General features: G+C 42.6%; 2 protein-coding genes across 2 annotated transcripts in view; one reads left to right on the top strand and one right to left on the bottom strand.

Annotated features, from left to right (window-relative positions):
* The first annotated feature begins 1,104 nt into the window (after positions 1-1,104).
* LOC125005498 (vitamin D 25-hydroxylase) lies at positions 1,105-4,907 on the top strand. Its single transcript, XM_047580869.1, has 5 exons — positions 1,105-1,414; positions 1,962-2,103; positions 2,219-2,851; positions 2,962-3,291; positions 3,878-4,907. Exons 1-5 carry the CDS (start codon positions 1,178-1,180, stop codon positions 4,093-4,095), a joined length of 1,560 nt encoding a protein of 519 aa, XP_047436825.1. The 5' UTR covers positions 1,105-1,177; the 3' UTR covers positions 4,096-4,907.
* Positions 4,908-5,952: 1,045 nt separating this feature from the next.
* pde3b (phosphodiesterase 3B) overlaps positions 5,953-21,160 on the bottom strand; it is a 43,731-nt gene continuing 28,523 nt past the window's right edge. Inside the window, exons 2-16 of the mRNA XM_047580311.1 lie at positions 18,370-18,420; positions 17,359-17,607; positions 16,921-17,078; positions 15,722-15,822; positions 15,389-15,614; positions 15,186-15,277; positions 14,527-14,690; positions 13,846-13,980; positions 13,407-13,518; positions 13,092-13,205; positions 12,294-12,493; positions 10,789-10,992; positions 10,504-10,665; positions 9,777-10,035; positions 5,953-9,514 (exon numbers count right to left, since the gene is read on the bottom strand). Coding sequence (XP_047436267.1) covers positions 9,312-9,514; positions 9,777-10,035; positions 10,504-10,665; positions 10,789-10,992; positions 12,294-12,493; positions 13,092-13,205; positions 13,407-13,518; positions 13,846-13,980; positions 14,527-14,690; positions 15,186-15,277; positions 15,389-15,614; positions 15,722-15,822; positions 16,921-17,078; positions 17,359-17,607; positions 18,370-18,420 — 2,430 coding nt within the window. The 3' untranslated portion in view covers positions 5,953-9,311. The remainder of the gene's footprint in view (positions 9,515-9,776; positions 10,036-10,503; positions 10,666-10,788; positions 10,993-12,293; positions 12,494-13,091; positions 13,206-13,406; positions 13,519-13,845; positions 13,981-14,526; positions 14,691-15,185; positions 15,278-15,388; positions 15,615-15,721; positions 15,823-16,920; positions 17,079-17,358; positions 17,608-18,369; positions 18,421-21,160) is intronic.

Here is a 21,160-nt window from a genome sequence, read left to right as displayed (position 1 = left end):
TGTAGCTAGTTAGTTAACATGCTGATCTACTTCAGTAGTCACAGTAGCCTCTGACTGACCTTCCCAGAAGCCACGGCCGCTGTTTTGATCTCTGCACTGTGCACTTGTGTGTGCCAACTGAGGTGTAATATAGCCAGTGAAATAATTCATAGCTTGTCAGAAAGTTGTTTAACTAATAGTTTGTGTTAATATGATTTAACATTTAATTAAAAAAAAAAAAAAAATGGTCTACATGCCCCGGAGTGACCTAAATGGGTAAAACACAGTACTCAGTGAAAATGTGGATTAAGTAAAGCATGTATTGAGGTCTGGACCCAGACTGCAATTATTTGGGTTTAGTCATAGAGTCACACTTTTCTCCACCATTTATTTTAGTGGCTTCATAACCGTTGCAGAGACTGATAGGTGCATTAAACAGAACTACTTTTCTGAATGAACCAACTTCATTTGAATCTCCCCCAGTGTGAAGAACAGTGCCGGTTTCATTGGTTGCTTGCATCATTCCAGTTCCATGTACTCTGACTAAGCATTGAATTGATTCTCATTGCCAGAGTTCCTTTCCTTTGCTCCACCCACGCTCCCATTCCCATGTCCAGGGCTGAGTTTCTTTTCCCAGTACACCAGTGCAACATGCTCCATGGAGCTGGCAAGCAGAAAGAGGCAACCCAACAGTGTGCAGTCTCCCCTTTAACAGTGAGCCTTAATGTTATCCATCTGTCCAGTCTCCAGACCCTCATACTGTAACATGACAGATTTAAACTTACATAACTGTCTGGTGTACATTTGTGCTTATACAAGTGATGCCCCCTACCCATGCACTAAAGTCTGTACATCTGTGCTCCAGTCAAAGTTATCAAGGCATTTTACAAGTTCAACATCCAAAGTATTTTTAAAAGCAGCGACGAGCGACATGAGCTGCGGTTTTACGGTACCCTACCTCATCTCTAGGTCAATTAAAGGCAGATAAAAAACTCAAGCTAATAACCATCTGAATGGAGCGGATTATTGATCAAGAGAGGAACAAAGTCCACCGAAAGTTGACTGACTTTCTGGCCAATCTTAGCCTTAGAGGCGGGGGATAGAAAATGTGCAAGATGATACATATGTGCTTCAGTGCCTCCGAAGAGAAGCCAAAGTCGGCAGAGTTTGTCTGCGGGGAAGAGAGGCTTTTGAAAAGATGGTTTCAATTAAATCGCCCTCGCTGATGCCGGTGTCCTGCGCACAGGCTCTGCTCGGAGTGGGCTGCTTGGCTGGCGCCCTCCTCGCTTTCCTGCTGGTTCGCCAGCTCGTCAAGCAGAGAAGACCCCCGGGGTTTCCTCCTGGTCCATCTCCCATCCCTGTGATAGGGAACATCATGTCTCTGGCCACCGAGCCGCACGTCTTCCTCAAGAAGCAGAGTGAAATTCACGGACAGGTAACGACTCGGACCGCTTGCACGATTGTAACGCTTTTCTTTTTACGAGGGCGCCCTGCAGAACCGTGCAGCGCACGACCCCGCACAAGAGGGACCAGGCTTGCACGGCGCATGCACACACCCTTGCAAATAGCTGTAAAACGAACAAAAGAGACTCGCCCTGACATCTGGCTGTCTGCAGCACTTGATTGGAGGAGAGGGACTGGCAAATCAGCCAAATTAAACCCCACTCCTAGAAATACTTTTAATGCACTGCATTTCCTTAAATTGAACACAATTTAGATGCACAGCTGCATATCTCTTTAGGTGGAGAGTTAACCTTAACCAAGTTTCATTCATTCATCGCCTTGTTGAATGTCATGGCATTTTTAACTGCTACTCCTTCTTCTCACGATAAACCAGTTGGGCGAAGAAGAACAGACCCAGCAGATTGTTTTAACACGCACTTTGTGGTTTAGATTTCCTGACATTCATGTGGATAAAAAAGAAGCGTGTGCCAAAGAACACAGTGTCTTCAGTGCTCATGTTGCAGCGTGTTATCTTTCAGATTTTCAGTCTTGACCTGGGAGGCATCTTGACTGTGGTTTTAAACGGGTATGACTGCGTCAGGGAATGCCTTTACCATCAGAGCGAGGTGTTTGCTGATCGACCTTCGCTACCGTTGTTCAAGAAAATGACCAAAATGGGAGGTAAGATCCTGACATGACTACACCGAATGCCACTTATTTGGGAAGAGCACTTTAATATCTTTAACATTTCAAATGACTGAATTCTCTTCTTTATTTTTATCTCCAACCTCCAAAGGTCTTCTTAATTGTAAATATGGCAAAGGCTGGACTGAGCACCGTAAACTGGCTTGCAACTCCTTCCGTTATTTCGGCAGTGGCCAGAGAATGTTTGAGAGGAAGATCTCAGAGGAGTGCATGTTCTTCGTCGACGCCATCGACGAGCACAAGGGCAAGCCCTTCAACCCCAGACACCTTGTGACCAACGCCGTGTCCAACATCACCAATTTGATCATCTTTGGACAGCGTTTCACCTATGACGACCGCAACTTCCAGCACATGATCGAGATATTCAGCGAGAACGTGGAGCTCGCAGTGAGCGGCTGGGCCTTCCTCTACAATGCCTTCCCGTGGATCGAGTACGTTCCCTTTGGAAAACACCAGAAGCTTTTCCGCAATGCCGCAGATGTTTACGACTTTTTACTGGAGCTTCTAAATGGATTTTCTCAGGGTAGGGTGCCCCACGTTCCGCGGCACTATGTTGATGCCTACTTGGATGAGTTGGAGCAGAATGCGGGAGATCCAAATACTTCTTTTTCTTATGAGAACCTCATCTATTCTGTGGGTGAGCTCATTATTGCTGGCACAGAGACCACGACCAACACCCTGCGCTGGGCCATGCTGTACATGGCCCTGTACCCCAACATACAAGGTCAGTTGTAGCAGATTCATCATCCTTTCTATGAGAACATGATCAAATTTGCTCTTCATTGGGTGATAATATAATGTGACCTGACATGCTCTGTTTTTTTTCCCGCGAAGAGAGGGTGCACAGGGAGATCGACAGCGTGTTGGCCAACGGGAGGGCACCCACCTTGGAGGACAAGCAGAAGATGCCCTACGTGGAGGCCGTCCTGCACGAGGTCCTTCGCTTCTGCAACATCGTGCCACTTGGTATTTTCCGTGCTACATCCCAGGACGCAAAAGTCAACGGGTACACAATTCCCAAGGGCACCATGGTGATCACAAACCTCTACTCGGTGCACTTTGATGAGAAGTACTGGAACGACCCAGGCGTTTTCTCACCACAGAGGTTTCTGGACAGCAGCGGCAACTTTGTGAGGCGCGAGGCCTTCCTTCCTTTCTCTCTCGGTTAGTCCTTTTGTGTTTCTTCAAAACTGACAAAACTCCACATCTGATTTAGCGTGGCTGCTGGCAGTGGCCCCAGATTATTTTTTAACTAAAACCAGATCTTTGAAAAACGGGAACTAAAACTTAGAATACTACACAAAACCAGTTAAAATTTGTCTACGCAAACCATAAGCATTAGAAGGCAGAAGTGTATTCATAATGTGATGTCTGCCAAAAAAAAAAAAGTGTTTAAAAATGCTTTGTTTTAAGTTTAACAAAGAATTGGTCTTTCTTCCTTTTTCCTAAAACGCTCTTTTGATGATAAATTAATTTGGCATAAAATCCTCAAACTCACATCAAATTTGAGACTGATGTTCTTTTTACATTTTGTGCATGATCTCAGTGCCTCTCTACGTCGAATACGTGAGAATGTTGAAGGGTGATTTTCTCCACCACTCTATATCCTGAGTTAAACCCTTTTTTTTTTTTTTTTTCTGCGTTCCCCAGTGACTTCCTTGACTTCCTCCAAATTAGCCAGATGTGGTGGAGGCCTGCCCGTGGCTTGTGTGTGTGTGTGACTCTAAATCAGTGCATTTTCTTTTTCCAGGGAGGCGTCACTGCCTGGGTGAACAGCTGGCCAGGATGGAGATGTTTCTCTTTTTCACCACTTTGTTGCAGAGGTTTCATCTTCAGTTCCCTCCAGGAACCGTTCCGACCGTCACTCCCAAACTTGGCATGACCTTACAGCCCAAGCCTTACTCCATCTGCGCCGTCCGCAGGCAGCAGAAACCGTCCTGCTGCAGAGACACTCCTTACCACAAGTAGGCAAGCAGGCCTTGATTCTAGCTTGTTTGTGGCCATTCAAGCCAGAATTACACTACTTTGCACATCAGATCAACCAAGTGATACATGTGTATGAAATTGTATCATATTTGTACTGTACTGACTGTGCTGTCCAGGTCCAGTGCAGTACATTCCTTCCAAAGGGTTTTTGGTGCCTCTCTACATCTGAATATGTGATCCAGTTTATTAAGTTACCGTTGATTATTTTAACTGGAAAATATGCACGTTTGCACAAAGCATTTAAACAGCAAGAGAGGCAACAAGATCCGAGAGGACATCCTGAACACAGACGTGCTTATTGATTTATTTGTCTGAGCTCCAGGCCTGGAAAAATGAAATGTCTATGAACCTTGGTGCGATGTGTTAGATATGTGTCAATGATTGACAGTATGTACACTTCTGATGGTTCATAGCCCTGCCTTCACAGGACAGCTTCAGGTCAGACAAATGACACCGTCAATTCAACTGCTTTGGGGCCAAATGGGACTCAGACTTTCCAAGAAAGTTCTGAACGCTGTGTATTAGAGCTGGACAAGGGCCAAGATCAACGTCATCTGCACAGACTCTGACCTTTCCTCTAGGGACAGTGGTCCGTGGAACAGTTGCTCTTAGAAAGCAAATGCAACCCTGTTGAATTTCTAGAAGCGGACTGTGCAACACTGGTTTCTGCTAAATGGTGCTTATCAGTACTAACAATGTACTGCATTTATGTGTAACATTTGTTTGTCCCCCTTTTTTTGCAATACCGTTTGTATGAGTTTTTTGTGTATTCATAAAGGCTTTCTTACTGAAAATGTGACTAGTCATTTTTTTAAGCTGCTGCTAAATCAGACTGACCTCAGATTTATTGTATCAAGACCTCACAGTCACTTGATGGATGTGACAGATACAGAGATACAGATATCGTTATATAGAGAGATATCTACTGCTTCTTCTGGACCGTGACCTTCACGCAACGTCTTAATGCGTTTACATGCAGTTTAAATGAAGGGGATGAATTCATCAGCAGAGGGAAGATACATTTTGTAAAATGACTGACAAAATGATTTGGCTTTTATTTAAAGGCATTTTTAAGTAATGTTCGAGGCAAACTTAAAATGAAATAAAGAACACGAAATGCTAAATTGTCAGCACGTGCACCAAGGCAGCTACGTCCGTCAGATGCTGACAGATGCATTCAGTTCAGAGTTTATGCCTAGCGCAGGTAAAGACATAGACAAAGACAGCACATATTTCTTACATAACCCTGTGGTTTGGTCAGAACATCAGCATTAACTGTGAATCTTGGTGCAGACTAACCTCCAGTATTCCCTCTACGTTTAGCTCTGTTTGTGCTCTGCCAGGTTCTCCTAGGAAATTGGCTCTGGCTGTTTAAATTTCAGCCTGATTTTTGGCTGCTACAGTCGCGTACAGCTGTTTTTCTGCAGCTAAAATGTCACCCGAGAGAGCATCCATGAAATCTAATCAGGGAACTGAAAGATGCTGAAATGATGCGTTTTAGTGCTGTGGGAAAGCGAAATCGAAACATTCATCTTCATTGCAAACTGTTTCATGTTACACAGAGTGACCCATTGGTGTTGGGGCAGTTGAGACCCTTTGCTCAAGCTGAACTTACCAAAACCCGGTTGTTGCGCATTCATGTAATGATAATGGAGGGCGTGTTGTCCCATTATAATGATCAACGTAGCTAAGGCTAACAGAGATGCTAGTCAAACAGCTTGAGCATGGGCTGCTGTACAGTAGGTGCATTGAAATTCTTCTCGTTATCTGAAGTGGCGTGAAAAAGAAAGTTCAAACAGACACAGACGAACACCAATAAAAATCAACGAGAGCTGCTGATACTTTAGGGATGGTGTTTTATGACAGCTATAAATAACAACAAAAAAATCTGTTGCCCGCACAATGTGGATAAGGGTGAATGGTTACATTAGACAAACGTACGTATATTGATGCTACATAAGGGTAACAACCATTCATAGATGTATTTATGGCACAATCATCAGCGGACGCTGTGGTTTGAAAGACTGCACAGTGAGAAGCCAACAAACTTTTACAACTTAATGAGCCAGGTTATGTCGGGTCAGGAGCTACCGAGGCTTTATGATCCAGCATGGGTCCATGTGAAAAAACCGACGACAGACTTGTCAGAGCGTATATGGCTCTAACCCGAGTCCAGTTCTGACTCCTGCCACTGTCACGTTGATCCCGGTGGAATATTTGATGATTCTCTTGCATGAACAGTACTGGAGCCCAGAGAGATTTCACCGATCAGCATTATCACAGCCCACGAGTTACAGTATGTAGGTATAGTTTGGCACTAGTTGGGTCAAGTGAGACGACAGTGATAGAGAGATAATGAAGAGTACAAGAGTGGTTGTGGTACAGCACAGGGAGAGGCTGAAACCAAGTGGAAAATCAAAATCAAAACACCAAGTCCCCACAGTTCCACGCCTGTGAATAGAAGAAGATAAAAACTCTGGAAACACAATGGTAATTACAGGATGTACAATAATGTCAGCTGCGTGTAGAAAACAGATGAATTCATTTGATTATTTAAAAAATATATATTTATATGCACATACTCTTTTGTACAGCGGCTAAACACTTGTTTGGTATTAAAATGTGCACACCTGTATCTATTTTTTTGTCTTTAAATATTACTATCTCAATTTACACTGCTTACTTAACATTTTCTCCAGAGATCATGATTTAATAAGGTGATAAAGGAGCTATTCCGCCTTCCCTTTGATAAAATGTCTTATTCTAGTGGAATGCCAAGAGTTCTTAGAGACAAAATTAGAGAACTAGTAGTTTTTTAACCTGCCTCGTGGCACGTCATAAAATATATATTATATATATTTATATATATAAACAAAACCAAAGTGACATGAAACCCTGGATCCCTTCTTTACACACTGGCCGACTTATGGGTCTTGACAAAAACCTTTAAAATAGAGAAAAAAGCAAGTTAGATACTGTTGGTTTAAAAACTATGGGAGAGTAAAATGCACTGTAAAAATGGAATTGTATTTTTCCATAATTCTGACTTTAAAAACTGATTTCTCACTTGTTCTGGAAAAAAAAGAAAAAAAAATCTGAACTCTGGGAAAAAAAACAGTTGGGTTTCTTATTTAAAAATCTAAATACTGCCATTAAACTGTTGTTCTGGAAAACTGAGAGTTATGATAGAAGTGTGAATTTTGTATTTTTGTATATTTACTCAGTAATCTGAATTCATCTAGAATTCTGACATTAAATAGTGAACTTTGGAAATATGAATTAAAAAGTCAGGATTCTGAAGAAAGAATTAAAATTGGAAACCCTTCAAAAAAAAAAGTCTGAAGTTTGACTTCAGGATTTATATTAAAACTGTGGAACTGTGGAAAATCAAGAATTATGAGAGAAGATTAAAAGTGTGGATTTACAATGCTGTTTATGATTCTTCTGTTTGAGTCTCACTTCACATTTGAGAACTGAAAAAGTGAGACAATAAGTTAAAAAAAAAACAAAAACAAAACAAAACAAAAAAACCCTGAATTTTGAAAAAAACTTTGCCGTCATTGTGACTTTAAAATCAGAATTCAGGAAAGACGTCACGACTCTGACAAATGAATAAAAAAATGATATACTGTTTTTGTTTTTTACAGCGACTCTAATCATCTTCTGTCAAAAAACAATGCAGAGGCCACTTAATTAAAAAAAGCCAGATATACTGCTTTAGAACAGCAAAGTTGCACAATGTGTTGAGTTGCTGCAGAAAAGACATTTGCAGTCCGCTGACGACCAAGACAAGCTCCTCTCCAGTCAGACTGTAAAAGGTTATGCAAACAGTGTATGGATGGCCAACAGCACATACTGTATGCTCCTCTGTCCCAGAGGACTTCAATTGCTTCAATTTGTTTGTAGTCAAGTTGTTCATTAAGAGATTACAAACTACTTCAGTCACCCAGATTTTTAATTTTCTTACTTTTTAAAGTGTATTTCATATTAATGACATAAATCCTTGCAAAATAATTATTCAACTTTGCGTGAATCCTGAGTAACCTTTAAAAAAATACTTAGAATCAAAGAGGAAAATGAAGAATCCATTCACTTGAAACTGCACTCTGGATCTGAATGCAACATGTTTAACACCAGAGGACATCTGACTGATTAGAAACTGACTACAAGGACACACAAACATACACACAAAAATTACATCCTAAAATAATTAAAAATGTGCTCTCTTTCTCCCTGTTCATTCTCTCTATCACACTCCTGCCAAAAAAAAAAACAAAAACAAAAAAAAATATTCACACACTCCAACAAAATAAAGAACAAAGGATTAAAAAAAAGACTGGGTGGTACACATGAGTAAAAGCATCAAAAATGATGCAGATATAATGCTATTAATCAGTCAACATTTCAATAATGTCTTTGTGACTGAGTCTGATACAGTGTTTCGTGTCGCCAGCAAGGAGAGAGAACTACACAAGCCTAGGCTCTGGGCCAATATGGACTTAGTAAAGGTTCAGACAGGCACATCATTTCTTATATATATGTATATATATAATTCAAAAATATACCTGACGTTGAGGCTGAAACTGTTTCAGTCTCTTGTCTTTCCATGTATGAACTGTTCACTTTGGTAAAGGGTATCAATCGCTTCTATCCACGTCACTTGCTTCAGTATTTTTCCTCTACCTTTCGTTTTTAAATATACAGAAATAGTTTTTGTACCTAAGGGAGGTGTTAAGTGTTAAGCGCTTTGCATTCAAGGCAGCATCACAGCCAGGTTACCATGGAGGCCAAGTTAATGCTGGACCCTGTCCACACTCGTCCTCTGCACCTTCCTCCTCAGTTCAGGTGCTTTTTGTTATCTGGGTGCACTTGACTCTCCATGGGGTGAAAGTGCATAGGAGTTGGGCCCCTACCGTTGCAGTAAGGATCCGCTCACAGTAGTAAGGCCTTTTTGTTTCTCCAAAAACAATGTGAGGGCTTAAGCGTCTGAGTGTCTGCACAGTGAATCTTTCAATATATGTCTGTGTGTGTGTGTGTGAGAGAGAGAGACAGAGAGAGGGAGGAAAGTGTGTTTTATGTGCATTTGTCAACAGTTTGTCTTTATGTCAGTGAAAGGCAGGTGGTCGAGGAACTCAAGTCCTTATACTGCCTCTCGGTTTCTTTTCCCACACATCTCCGTTCTTTCCTTTCTCCTCCTGCTACTGACGCTCCTCCCCCTCCTCCTCCTCCTGGATGACCTGGATGTCATCCGACGGTGAGGTGGGCAGGCTGTCTGGCTGCTGCTGTTTTCCAAGCTCTTTGCTCTTCTCCTCCTCCTCGATGATCTTCTTCCACACCTTGTGGTTCTCCGTCAGGTGCTGCATGATGCTGCAGAACAACCTGCGACGGCTTTTCCTCCTCCCTACAGCGAACACAGGAAAAACGTGTTCAAGGACATCTAATCATAATGTAATGATGCAACAGTAATGTCAGCTTTAAAAGTTATACTTGAAGAGTTGTTCCATTACTGAATTCATTAATGTTTGTATTTATTTAATAAGTCTGGGCGGTTAACACTGTGAAGTAGAAGTAGAATGCAGTTTCCTCACATCTCTGAATGAACCTGCATCCTAAACACATCTGCTGCCTGGTATTATTGCAGAACTGTGGGTATCAAAACTTACTTGGTGCCAGCTCATCCTCTAGCTCATCTTCCTCGTCCTCTTCTTCATCTGAGTCTATGTCCACCTGCCCCTCCTCATCGTCTTCATCTGACCCCGCTTCATTAATCCAGTGGCCAGGGAGCAGTCCAGCAGCGTCGTAGGAGTTACAGAGTGGGCCCACAATGTGGGTGATGAAGGACTCCTGCAGCTTGGCCAGCTGAGGGGACGAGCGGTCCATGAAGGGGCTGATGGGTAATCCCAACCTAGCCTCCTCGTCGCCCTGGAGATTGAAACAAAGATTACAGATTAAAGGCTGTTTGCTCCAGACATGTCTGTGACTTTAAATGACAATGAGCCCTTTTTGGAAGAAGGCCTTTGCTGCGATTGTTATGGAAATATGAAGCATGTATAGTTATTCGACGAAAACAATATGGCTCACTCCAATCAGACATCATCTGCTGTGGATGTTGACTCTTTTTGATTGAAGGAGAAAAGAGAGAAAGAAGAGGGTGGTCTTCTCTCATGTTTTGTGGGTCTGTAGACAGATCATTTTGTATTTCTCACCTTTAACTTTGCATCTCGGGGATAACTCATGTCCGTCATGTGTTTGTTGGTGTTAACTGATTAGGTATGTGTTTGTGATAGAGATGTGATCTTGAAAATGATTAAAAAAAGAAAAATTTACAGGAAAATGCAGCGTTTTGTGTCAGTTAATGTAAACTCAACAGCAGGAGCGCACGGTCTGTACCTGCTCATAAAACTCATTGACGATGCCTTCAGTCCACTTGAGGTGCAAGTCACGAACTTTGGCCGGACCGTTGATATCTGCCAGCTTGATACACACTTGGCACACCAGCAGCCTGTCGTTTTCATTGGTCCAATCAATTCCTGGACTGTTCACATCGTTCACCTGTTAACAAACAAACGAAGACGGACGCTCTGTTACAACTGGTCAACGAGTTGCCTGCAGCTCGACCACATTTTAAAGAAGATATCCTGGAATTGAAAGAATCCACAAATCTTCATCTCATGCCTTTGCGTTGAACTCAGCCAGGAAGTCAAAGTGCTTCTTGAGGTCTGTGGCCAGTATAGCCTCGATGACAAGGAAGCGAAATCGCTTGAATTCCACGTGATCCAGGTTGACCAGGAAGTTGAACTCTGGCTGGGACAGGTAGAGGCTCCAGGCGGATGCAGCGTGGTGGTTCTCCAGCACTGAGCGGTCATTGTACAGCACCGCCTGCACAGCACAGAGACAACAACCCCCCGCGGTGAGACAGAGAGAGGGGAAGACCCCACACCAGGAGGACTCCTACAATTTCCTCTAAAATGTTACGGAGACATTTGCTTACATAATGTGTCTGCGTGCGAGTTACACAACTCGTACTGGATGTAAAAATAGCAGGCCCTCAATAAATGAGATAAAATGACACGAGGTTCTGGTTATGAAAGCACAAATGTAGCACTCACACATGTAGCCGGAGGGGAAACACAGGTTAAAAGGCGTTAAAGGGATGTCAGATACCAGGAAACAATCCTGATATTTTTAACAAACATGGCGATAGTCAATATCATTAGCAATCAATAGGTTCAGGGTTCCCTCTCCTTTCTTTTAACGTCCTTTCCTAGGACAAAACCCAGACAGTGTGAGTGCGATCACCGGACATGTTGTGAAACTACAATATTTGAAGTGGGGCAAATGGTTAACCATTTCATCTCTCATTTGCATAACCGACTACAGTAAAGAAGCGTACTCAGTTAATTGCAGATCCTTCCCTGTGACTTTGCATCAGTGGCATTCATGTTACAAAGCGGGTAGAAAAGTGATGCGACTGTGAAACTGGAGACATGATGCATCAGGACAGACCGCACCTTCAACGCAAGGCGGCGGATGAGACAATGAGGTGTGTGTCCGTGCAAAATGATTATGCGTACATGCAAATGAATGTTACTGCATCATGTTTAGTTTTTCTGTCTGCAGACAGAATCAGGGACAGTATCCATCAGCAGCTAGAAAGTCACTGCCATGTGATTCTGTGTGTATACACAAAAGTCGTCTCGGGCCAAGGCATCAGTGTTGATATTTGCTCTTGGGCTGTTGGTCTTCACAGAAAAATAAATTCCTGTTAGAAGGCAGGTTGCAACCTGTGGCAAATGACCTTCAGTTCTGAGCAGAAAAACTTAAAGCAAACAGTGTTCCTGCAACACATCTGCATCCAGTACTTGATATCGTTTTAGTAGAAGCCACCTGGTTTATTTGTGAAAAGCTGCTCTGTTCAAAAATATTCCTAAAATGAAAGAAGTAAAACGGGAGGTTCAGGTTGATGGTGTCATCATCTTACTGGGTATCACTGCCACCCTTTAGTTTACACACTATCTTCAGCATGCCATTTCAGTAGTTGTACTAAAATGGCAATTTGCATTAACCCTTATTTTGAACATCTGATCCTCTGTTTCTGTAAACACGAGCGTTGTTTATGTTATCAAGTTTGACCATTCAATTTGCATAAGCTTTAAGGGCCAGGGCTTGCTGCAGGTTACCTGAGGTGCATTAGTGGCTACTAGAAAGGCATTTGTGCGACCGGGATGGTCGTAGTCGTGCATTGCAGCTGCTACATAAAGAGCCATGAGCTCCAGGGCAGGGATGTTCCAGGCCAGGCAGCCATAGCTGTCATCTGAAATTGAAGAGCTCTTGGAGGAGGCGTAGGATATTCTGCCTGGAGAGATTCCACTATCTGAATCTGGAACATAACAAACAAGATGGATGAATGTCAGAGATTAAAAAATGAGGTCACCCATCCAATCCAATCAGCTTACGATTACAGTTTTTCTACTTCTGTTTTACACTACTTTTTCATATCACTGTCCTTTTCTCCCTCTTTCCCTCCGTCCCCTATCGACGCTTGTTATGGCAGCCTGAAATATCATCAGCAGAGACACGTCTGGCCATCTCTGCACTTAAAACACCAAATATCTACATCAAATCACACAATTCATAACAGACAAGCAAAAGCTTTTTGAAGATTTCTTTAGTAAGTATTAGAATTCCCACTTACTTTGGAGATGCATATTCCTAATGAACTGACATTTATTTGTTTTCTTCAAAGAATAACAGTGTCTGTGTGCGGGCTGTCATGTGACCACAAACTAAGTTGAGCTGGCTTCAACGTTTTTTTTTTTTTCCCCCGTTGCATCAACCAATCACCTGCGTTGGCTTTTCACACAGTGAGTCCAATGGCGACTCGGGGACGGTGTTGCTGGCGAAGGTGACCGAGTTGGAGCTTTTGTCCGTGGTATTGTGAACACACCATAATGAGCGTATGAATCACTAGTGTTTACCTGTGTCACTTCCTGTCACATGCTCACTGTGGATCTGCTGGAACCCAGGGATTGGTCGAGTGGTCAGGTACCAAACAGCGTGGAGCACATCAGTAGCATGGACCCGGTTATGATCTGTGTGTTTTTAACCATAACTAGAATTAGATTAAATCTGCTTCAACATGCAAACCAGCAGTCAGGTCAAGTTTAGAGCGAACTAACATGTAGATTTTAGCCTCGCCACACAAGGTTCTACTTCACTGATACAATAATACACATGGCCATACTTGGTGAACACACAAGCCTCTCCTGAACACTACACAGTAAAATACTCACAGGGAATGTCTCTATAGCCATTTTCCAGAGCACAGAAGTATGTCATGAACTCCCTCACAGGAATCTTAAAGATTTCAAACAGGCACATGTCCTGGAAAAGGGTGTAGGTCACCTGCAGAAAAATAAACTATAAATCATCAATATGCACGTAAGAAGTTCACAGCTCAAGTACATGTTCAAGCTAAAACGAAAACTACATTATTTGCACCGATACACACTGGTACTCATGATGAGAAAATCCATGTCTATGTAGCATCTTTAGAACCTGGTTATTCTTAAAATGTGCTGATGCTACTTAATCTTAAAAAGGCATCACATTAAAGGCTAAAATTCCTTAAATGGAATTAACTTCTAGCTTTTCTTGAGATAATAAAGTCTCTGTCTATCTGTCTGTCTGTCTGTCTGCAGCAGATGGCTGGTTTCAGGTTGTTGTACTGACGTAGCTGAGGATTCGTCCGGTCTTCCCTCCTGTTCTGTCCACCAGGTCAAAGATCTGGAAGTTCCAGGTGTTCATCCTCTCCATGAGAGCCTCGTGTTCCTCCAGCATAGCATCTAACCTGAACTCCTGCTCACCCTGGACACAACAAAAGCACAGATTACCACAGATAACCTGGGCTTACTCTTAGCATTCTTCTATACACAATTGACTGGACTCATAATGAAAAGACAAAACAAACAGGAACACAATACCAGCGATACATTCTTGTTCTATCACATAACTAGATTGCTGACAAAGAGTTTCATTTGCCTGTGCCATGCTAACAGACTGTCCCAGTACAGTAGCACATCCCAATAACTGCCAACTATTCCTCTTTACATGTGAAACACACAGTGGGCAAAGAATTCACAGTATAATCACACACCTGACATCTACACAATTAAATTCACAAGTTGTTGGTTCATGTCTTCACCACGTCTACATGTTTATGAATGAAACTGAATCCCTACATGCTCACTGACTGTAAATCTTACCTGACAAAACCATGAACTAAATGTCTGGAACATAACTGCGCTTGGTGTGGCTAGATAAGAAATAAGATCCCAAATGAAATAGCTGCTCCATCCGCTGTGCTGCATTGGATAATCATATTGTTAGTAGAAGCCCTCCGCTAAAGCACACCTCTGATTCCTGAGTCTGCTGGTCTGTGCTCGAGCTCTTCTCCTTCTCCTCCTCCGACAGCCCCTGGTTTCCTCCAGCATCTGGCCTCTCGTCTCCGGACGCGTCCATCTCTGCGCTCTCCTCCCTGATCAGAGGCTCCCCTCCGTACTCCAGCCCTTCACCGGCTGTGCACGCACACATGCAACACAACAATAAGTCACCCAAAATGTCAGAAATGTATGGACTCACCTTAACAATAATAATAATAATAATACTACTACTAATAAAAAGAAATGTATGACCATTTGCACTGAATACTAAACACTCTAAAGAGTTTTTCAAATTTGCTCAATTCATTTCGTACTCAACAAGAGTTTTAAGGACTACATTAGAACTACTTATTCAGTGAACACTGCATCTGTTCATGTACAGTATATAAATATATGTTTCAGTGTATGATTGTAGCTATACAACCAAGTTAACATTTGCCAGTTTTACTTTAAATGACCCCAGTAATATAACCTAAGACAGGGAAAAGATCAGCGGTGTGTGTCAACTTGTATTATCATTTGAGTCCAGCAGAGGGCAGCATTAAGTGTTTCTCTACCACAAGCTGGTCTAGACTGTCTTCCATAATAACATTGCGCTGTCAAATGTGCATCAAACTTAGCTGTGTGTACCTGAGCGTCTACGTTGAACCTCGCTGGTAAATGGTTGATGAGAATCTCCCGTATCACCGCTGGAAACTCCCTTGAGCATCTGACGTCCACAGCTGCAATGGACAGACGACAACCACAGTCATTTGCAGTACATCATTTGCATTTACTGTTATATCCCTTTACATGAAATACTGGACAAAACGAGTCACAGCAGCGGGTCTCACCCGGTGCAGAGAGGGAAGGCAGAGCTGCGGAAAGCCTGCTGAAAATCGGGGGAGTTGTAGTTCAGGGGCTTGTGCAGGTTCAGATTGACACTGGGCTTTGTCAGGAAGTCGGCCGTGTCTGGGAACTCCACAGGCGACCGAGTGACGAGGGATGATGAGGAACCCGTACCTACTGCGGGGGGACTGTGGGTTGGTGAGGTGACTGGGCTCAGGCTGGGAGAAGTTCCTGGAGAAGATGGAGGGAATACGCAAAAATAGAAGTGAACAGGACTGAGTCAGATCATAAACAGTTAATGAAATAATGTAGTAGGACGTGTTATGGTTAAGCCTCACCTGCTCTCCTGGGCCCTGCGTGGTATGTGAGGGTAACAGAGGAGGATCTCTGCTTGGGAATGGTGAGCAGGTTAGCATTGGGCCCGTTAGACAAACCTGAGCTGGGGGACAAAACACAAATCTTTTTTCAAATCAAGCTGTTAAGAAACTTTTTAACTCTTACTAAACTTACTGTGTGATAACTAAATGTTGTCTCTGTCATATAACATCTCACACAGCCTGACACAGCACTACAGTGCCAGGTCACATTGGAACAAAAATAACATGAAGTTCTTAAACTCAAAGAAGCTCATCAGCCAACATATTGTATCTAGTCCTCTCCTGCCATCCTGTGGACACGTACCGTATGGGCACTGCAAACTGACGTCTAAACGGTAGAAACAGGAATAGAAGACACAAATAGAAAGGTCTGTCATTGTCATTTTAATGCACACAATTCTGTGATAGTGAAAAATGCGGCTCCGCGTCTCAGTTTTTACCCCGGATGGAAACGCAATGACAGGAAATGATGAAAGCCAATTTCTCCCAATTTCTCTTTTTGTGGTTTGCAGGCAGCTAAGAAAACAAACTAAAGTGCATGTTACGCATCTATGCACCTTCTTTGTTTCTCAGCTAATGACAGCAGGGTCTGGTTTGTCCCACGAAGCACGAATTGAAGGTTAGGTGTCTTAACCTTGTGCTTCTCAGTCACAACGGCTTCAAACCACAGCAAAGCAGACCAAAACTGCAAGTAGCTGTGCAGGGTTTAGAATACAAATATACATCTTCGATAGTTAGATGAGAGACTGCAGTGTGGGCAGTGCATTACAGTACTGCAGACAATATGTTTAATAAGGGCAAACTTTATCAAATCAGACTTATGTTAATGTTTGCAGCACAACTAGTTTCTCTCTAGCAGCACAAGTCAGTTTTGCACGGACAGTCTTAGTATGAGAGAAGGAGGGATTTTAAAAGAATCGAGGTAAGTAAAAAATTACAGCTAAATCTGGCTTATTCTTTTGCCCAAAGGCTGCAGAGCCACCTGAGAATGACTGGAGTACGGTCACATTATTTACATCCAGCAAGTAGAGCCATGAATGTGATCTGAACCTAGGTAGATTCAGGCTGAAGTACAGCCCAGATGACGTGTGTTAGAAATACTGAAGATACTCTGTGTTTCTGGGAGTGGACATTTGTGTTGATACAGTTTGTGTTGATACCTGGTCAAGTTGAGGTCAGGGTGGGGTCTCTTGCCACTGTTTCGCTCCCAGCGGGAAGAGGCGGAGTCAAGAGGAGGGAGTGCAGAGGTGGAGGAGGAGGAGGAGGTTGAGCTTCGCCTGGGCTGAGGGGTGGGGAGGCTGTTTCTGCTGCTCAAACCCTGAATGGTAAAGGACGTCTCCAGCATAAATGTATGTTTTATACACAAACTGAACATGCTGTTACGGAAACACTATCACACCTACAAGTTATGTGTATGACTATGGCGCTGTATCAAAAGGCTACAGCAAAATAAAAACACAAAGTCACACGATCAACCACATCGTCTTTTCTTTATCTTAGGAGCATCATGATAAATCACACGATAAATTCAGCACGACTAACCGCTGGTAGTTATCAGTATCTAGTTCATCGCGATAAACGATAAAACTTGTGCCCACCTTAATTGTTTTCCTATCGCTCCTCTCCACAGAGTCCTCCACCTCGTCGCAGGAGTAGAAACCCGGGAAGGGGGTGAAGGGATTGACCCTGGGGCGGCACGAGCCAGAAAACGTCCCCATGAGGCTGGAGATGCTGCGCAGAGATGAGATGGTGTGTGGAGACAGAGACGAGTCCATCAGCAGGTCTGACACCAGGTTCCTGGCCTCGTTGATGACTGAGAGATCCACACCGTTGCCGCTCACAGCCCCCTGCGATATGAAGCACAGCACAAGGTTTAGGGAGGAAAGGGAACTTTTAGTACTGCACATTATTTATTTTCTATATGTTTGTGGGAACGGTTTGTTGAAAGTTTGTTAAGGCTTGTGTTGTCTAGTAGCCAAGGCCAGGCAAACCTATCTGGGGTATTGTGGTGGTAGTGATGGCATCTTTTAGGAATCCAATTTTTTTTTTTTTTTACTTCCTTTCCCACGTTATTCCTCTACATTGTTTCCTCATTACTCTCCTCTTCCTCTAACCTCTTACACAACAAGGCAATGACAAACACTCCACTGAGGTAGGAGGTGAAAAAGTGAAAACCCCATATATTTTCAGTGAGTGTAATCCTTGCTTCTTTTTATTATTATTATTATTTTTAAGGCAGATTTCATAGGAAAAGAGTTCTGGCAGGGGTAGGTCCGTCTAACGTGCACAAATAATGACTTTTGGTCTCTGGGAGCTAAATTGTTTCATAGATTACACAAATAGTTCAAACAAGATGTAGAATGTCTGAGTCTGATAAAAATGTGGCATGACAACGATTCCAAGGTCATTGTATGCAAGGCTTTACACAATGTGTATTTTGCCTGACAAAAAAAAAAAAAAAGAAAAAAAAAAAAGAAGTGAGAACTGAATGTCCTAAAGGTGACTTTAGGCCTCTGCTATTGGCTGACTACAGACCCCAACATCTGAAAATGACTGTATGAGGACAAGCCCCCCAAAAGCATGTGAGCTGAAATGAACACAGTACTGACCTGATACTGTGGTTTGTACCAGTGTTTCAGATCCCAGTCCCATAAGATCATCTGAAAAAGACAAAACAACTATCAGTCAAATTCCATTGTTGTACAGTTTGTGCGTTTTTGTGCGGCAGAGGATATGAAACGTATTGACACAGAAAGAGTTCAACTCGAAGCAGATGTTTCAGTGAGTGCGCTGGCGGGTCAGAGCCACAGACCCTCTGCTAGCCTATTCTGCCAGTTATCTAAACACACATTGGAGTAACAGTTTACATTAAGGATTTCCTGCGCCACATGATGCACTCGTCTACTACAGGTATGCTAATGCACACAGCCCGAGCGACAGCAGACTGGGGCCTTTCACCGAAAGCAAAAGAAAAAAAGCAAACCACTAAAACCACCGTGGTGCGTCTACAATGGAGCTGTGAGATCTTATCTGGTTCAAACTACGTCAATCGGCAGCATTTCCATGCTATCTGCTGGTAACCACACAGGAGCTCTAACACACTGCAGCACAGTAGAGACAGAGCTGGCATACATTGTGTAACGGTATTTTGTTGGACTCGAAATAACCTCTCTGTCAGGTATAAACATAACTCAGACACAGAAATGAGTAAGTTAAGAAAGACATGAACTAGGGGGGTCAATCCAATTATGCTTTTGAACATAAACAGTTATGCTTTTTTTTTTTTGCCCCAAATGCTTTTGAAAAAAAAAAAAGTATTTACACTGATCAGGCATAACATTATGACCACCATCATGATATTGTGTAGGTCTCCCCTGTGCCTCCAAAACAGCTGTGACCCATCAGAGATTGGACATGGTCCTTCTGAGGGTGTCTTGTGGTGTCTGGTAACAGAATGTTGTTAGTGGGGGTCTTTGGGTCCTATGGGTTGAGGGGAGGGGCCTCTGTGGATCATCCCACAGATACTTGATCAATTTGGGATCTAGTGAATTTAGAGGCCAGGTCAACGCCTTGTGCAGTTTTTCATGTTTTTTGAATTCCTAATGTGTTTTGTGTGTGTGTCTGTGTCAGGCTGCATCCTGCTGGGGATGGCTGCTGCCATCAAGTAGTGTCATTGCTATGGGGTGGGGGTGTCTGGTCTGGTCTAGGTGGGTGGTTCATATCTAAGTAACATCCATATCCTCAGGTCCAAAGGTTTCCCAGCAGAATGCTGAATTGTCACAAGGTGGTCGATGTTATTTACTTCTCCTGTCACCGGTCATAATGTTATGCCTGATCGGTGTATGTGTACCATGTAAAGCACTAGCATCCAGAGAGGCTTCATGCAGTCTCACCCCACACCACAAGAGGGAGAGACACGGAAGACTGAGCTTCACGTATGAGAAGCACCTCAGAACACTGTCGAGAATAAACAATGCACGTCATATTTGAGAAGTGGAAATTATTTAGTCATATTTAGCAACGTGAAGTTTTAAACTGTGTGTTTAAAAGGACAGTCTGGGATTTTGCAACATCAAGTAGTAGTAGTAGCAGTAGTAGTAGTAGCAGTAGTAGTAGTAGTAGTACAATATATTAGGACTAAAGTCCCACATTCAAAATGCAAAAACTAAACATATACATGTTTTTAAACCACAATTTTCCCGTCTTTAATATTACTGTTTTGTTTTATACAGATAGGACATGAAATCTTTAACTATGGTTATGGATCAATGAGTCCTTTTCATCCCCTCTAATCAGCAACCGTTTCATTGATCAAAGTGAGATGTTGGGTGTTTGTCATCAGCATCTGTACAATGCTGCCAAACATTTAATATGGCAAATAAGCCCTGCCATGGCAACCCGACATAGAGGCCAGCAAACAATGCTCCACACACCATGGCAACGAGATGGCGGGAGACGGCCAGAGGATAGAGTTGTTGGCCTTCTGCTTGTTTACAGAGAGAAGCAGAAGGGCTGAAACAGATAGCGAGATGGGTAAAAGCTGAAGGAGAGGATGCCATTAAAGGAGGGATGAGGAGTAAAGGACAGAGAACTGCAGATGGAGATAAAAAAAAAGAAGGCAAGATACAATTAGCGTGCACTTTTGACACCCAGTGACACAATAAAATGTATACAGTGTGCGTACGGTCCCATGACCCTCGCTTTACCTCTGCATAATCTGTGCGCCACGAACAGAAACACAGACTCTTTGCCGACTCCTACCACCAGCGTTACAGCTTGTGCAATGACAGAAATTGTTTACAGTGAGGTCATTTTGAAAACAACAAGATTAAATCTGTCAAAGAACAGGGGAAATTTTCTTTAGTGATGTTATGAAAACACGGGATGAGGGCAGACACCTGTATCCATACATCTACTCAGACACACAGCAGCGGTACAGTCTCACCACCAAGACATTTAGGTGCAATTGTGAAAGAGACATTTTGGAGATTATATTTGAATTCAACTCCTTTTAAAAATGATTGAATTGTAAATTAAATACAAATGCAATGCTCTTTTTTTTCTCAGGTACAGTATGTAAATACATAATATATGAATAAACAATAAAACAAAACACTCGTGTTTTATGGGGACATGCTTGCAGCTGCTCATTATACGTAGAAATCACAACTCAGATAACACAGGTAATGCATTTTCAACCTGCACAGCTGGTCACATCCTGTGTATCTGTGTAAAACTATGTGCACATCCACATGCATGGGGAAAAACAAAAAGAGACCTATATGATAAAATATGCACTTAAATGCACATGCATAAAAATAGTAAGCATGAAAATAAATTCCTTACAATTAATTGCACAGAGATAGGTTGTAAATATTTCCTAATAGGACACAGTAAACT

This window comes from Mugil cephalus, chromosome 3 (assembly GCF_022458985.1).
Source record: "Mugil cephalus isolate CIBA_MC_2020 chromosome 3, CIBA_Mcephalus_1.1, whole genome shotgun sequence".
NCBI classification, from domain to species: Eukaryota; Metazoa; Chordata; class Actinopteri; order Mugiliformes; family Mugilidae; genus Mugil; species Mugil cephalus.
This window is presented reverse-complemented; position numbering and strand designations above follow the sequence as displayed.

Excerpts from the sequence above, each read along its gene's own strand:
- LOC125005498 (XM_047580869.1), top strand. The coding sequence starts at position 1,178 with ATGGTTTCAATTAAATCGCCCTCGCTGATGCCGGTGTCCTGCGCACAG. Across the intron at positions 1,415-1,961 it reads AGAGTGAAATTCACGGACAG|ATTTTCAGTCTTGACCTGGG; the intron begins GTAACGACTCGG and ends GTTATCTTTCAG. Across the intron at positions 3,292-3,877 it reads CTTCCTTCCTTTCTCTCTCG|GGAGGCGTCACTGCCTGGGT; the intron begins GTTAGTCCTTTT and ends TTCTTTTTCCAG.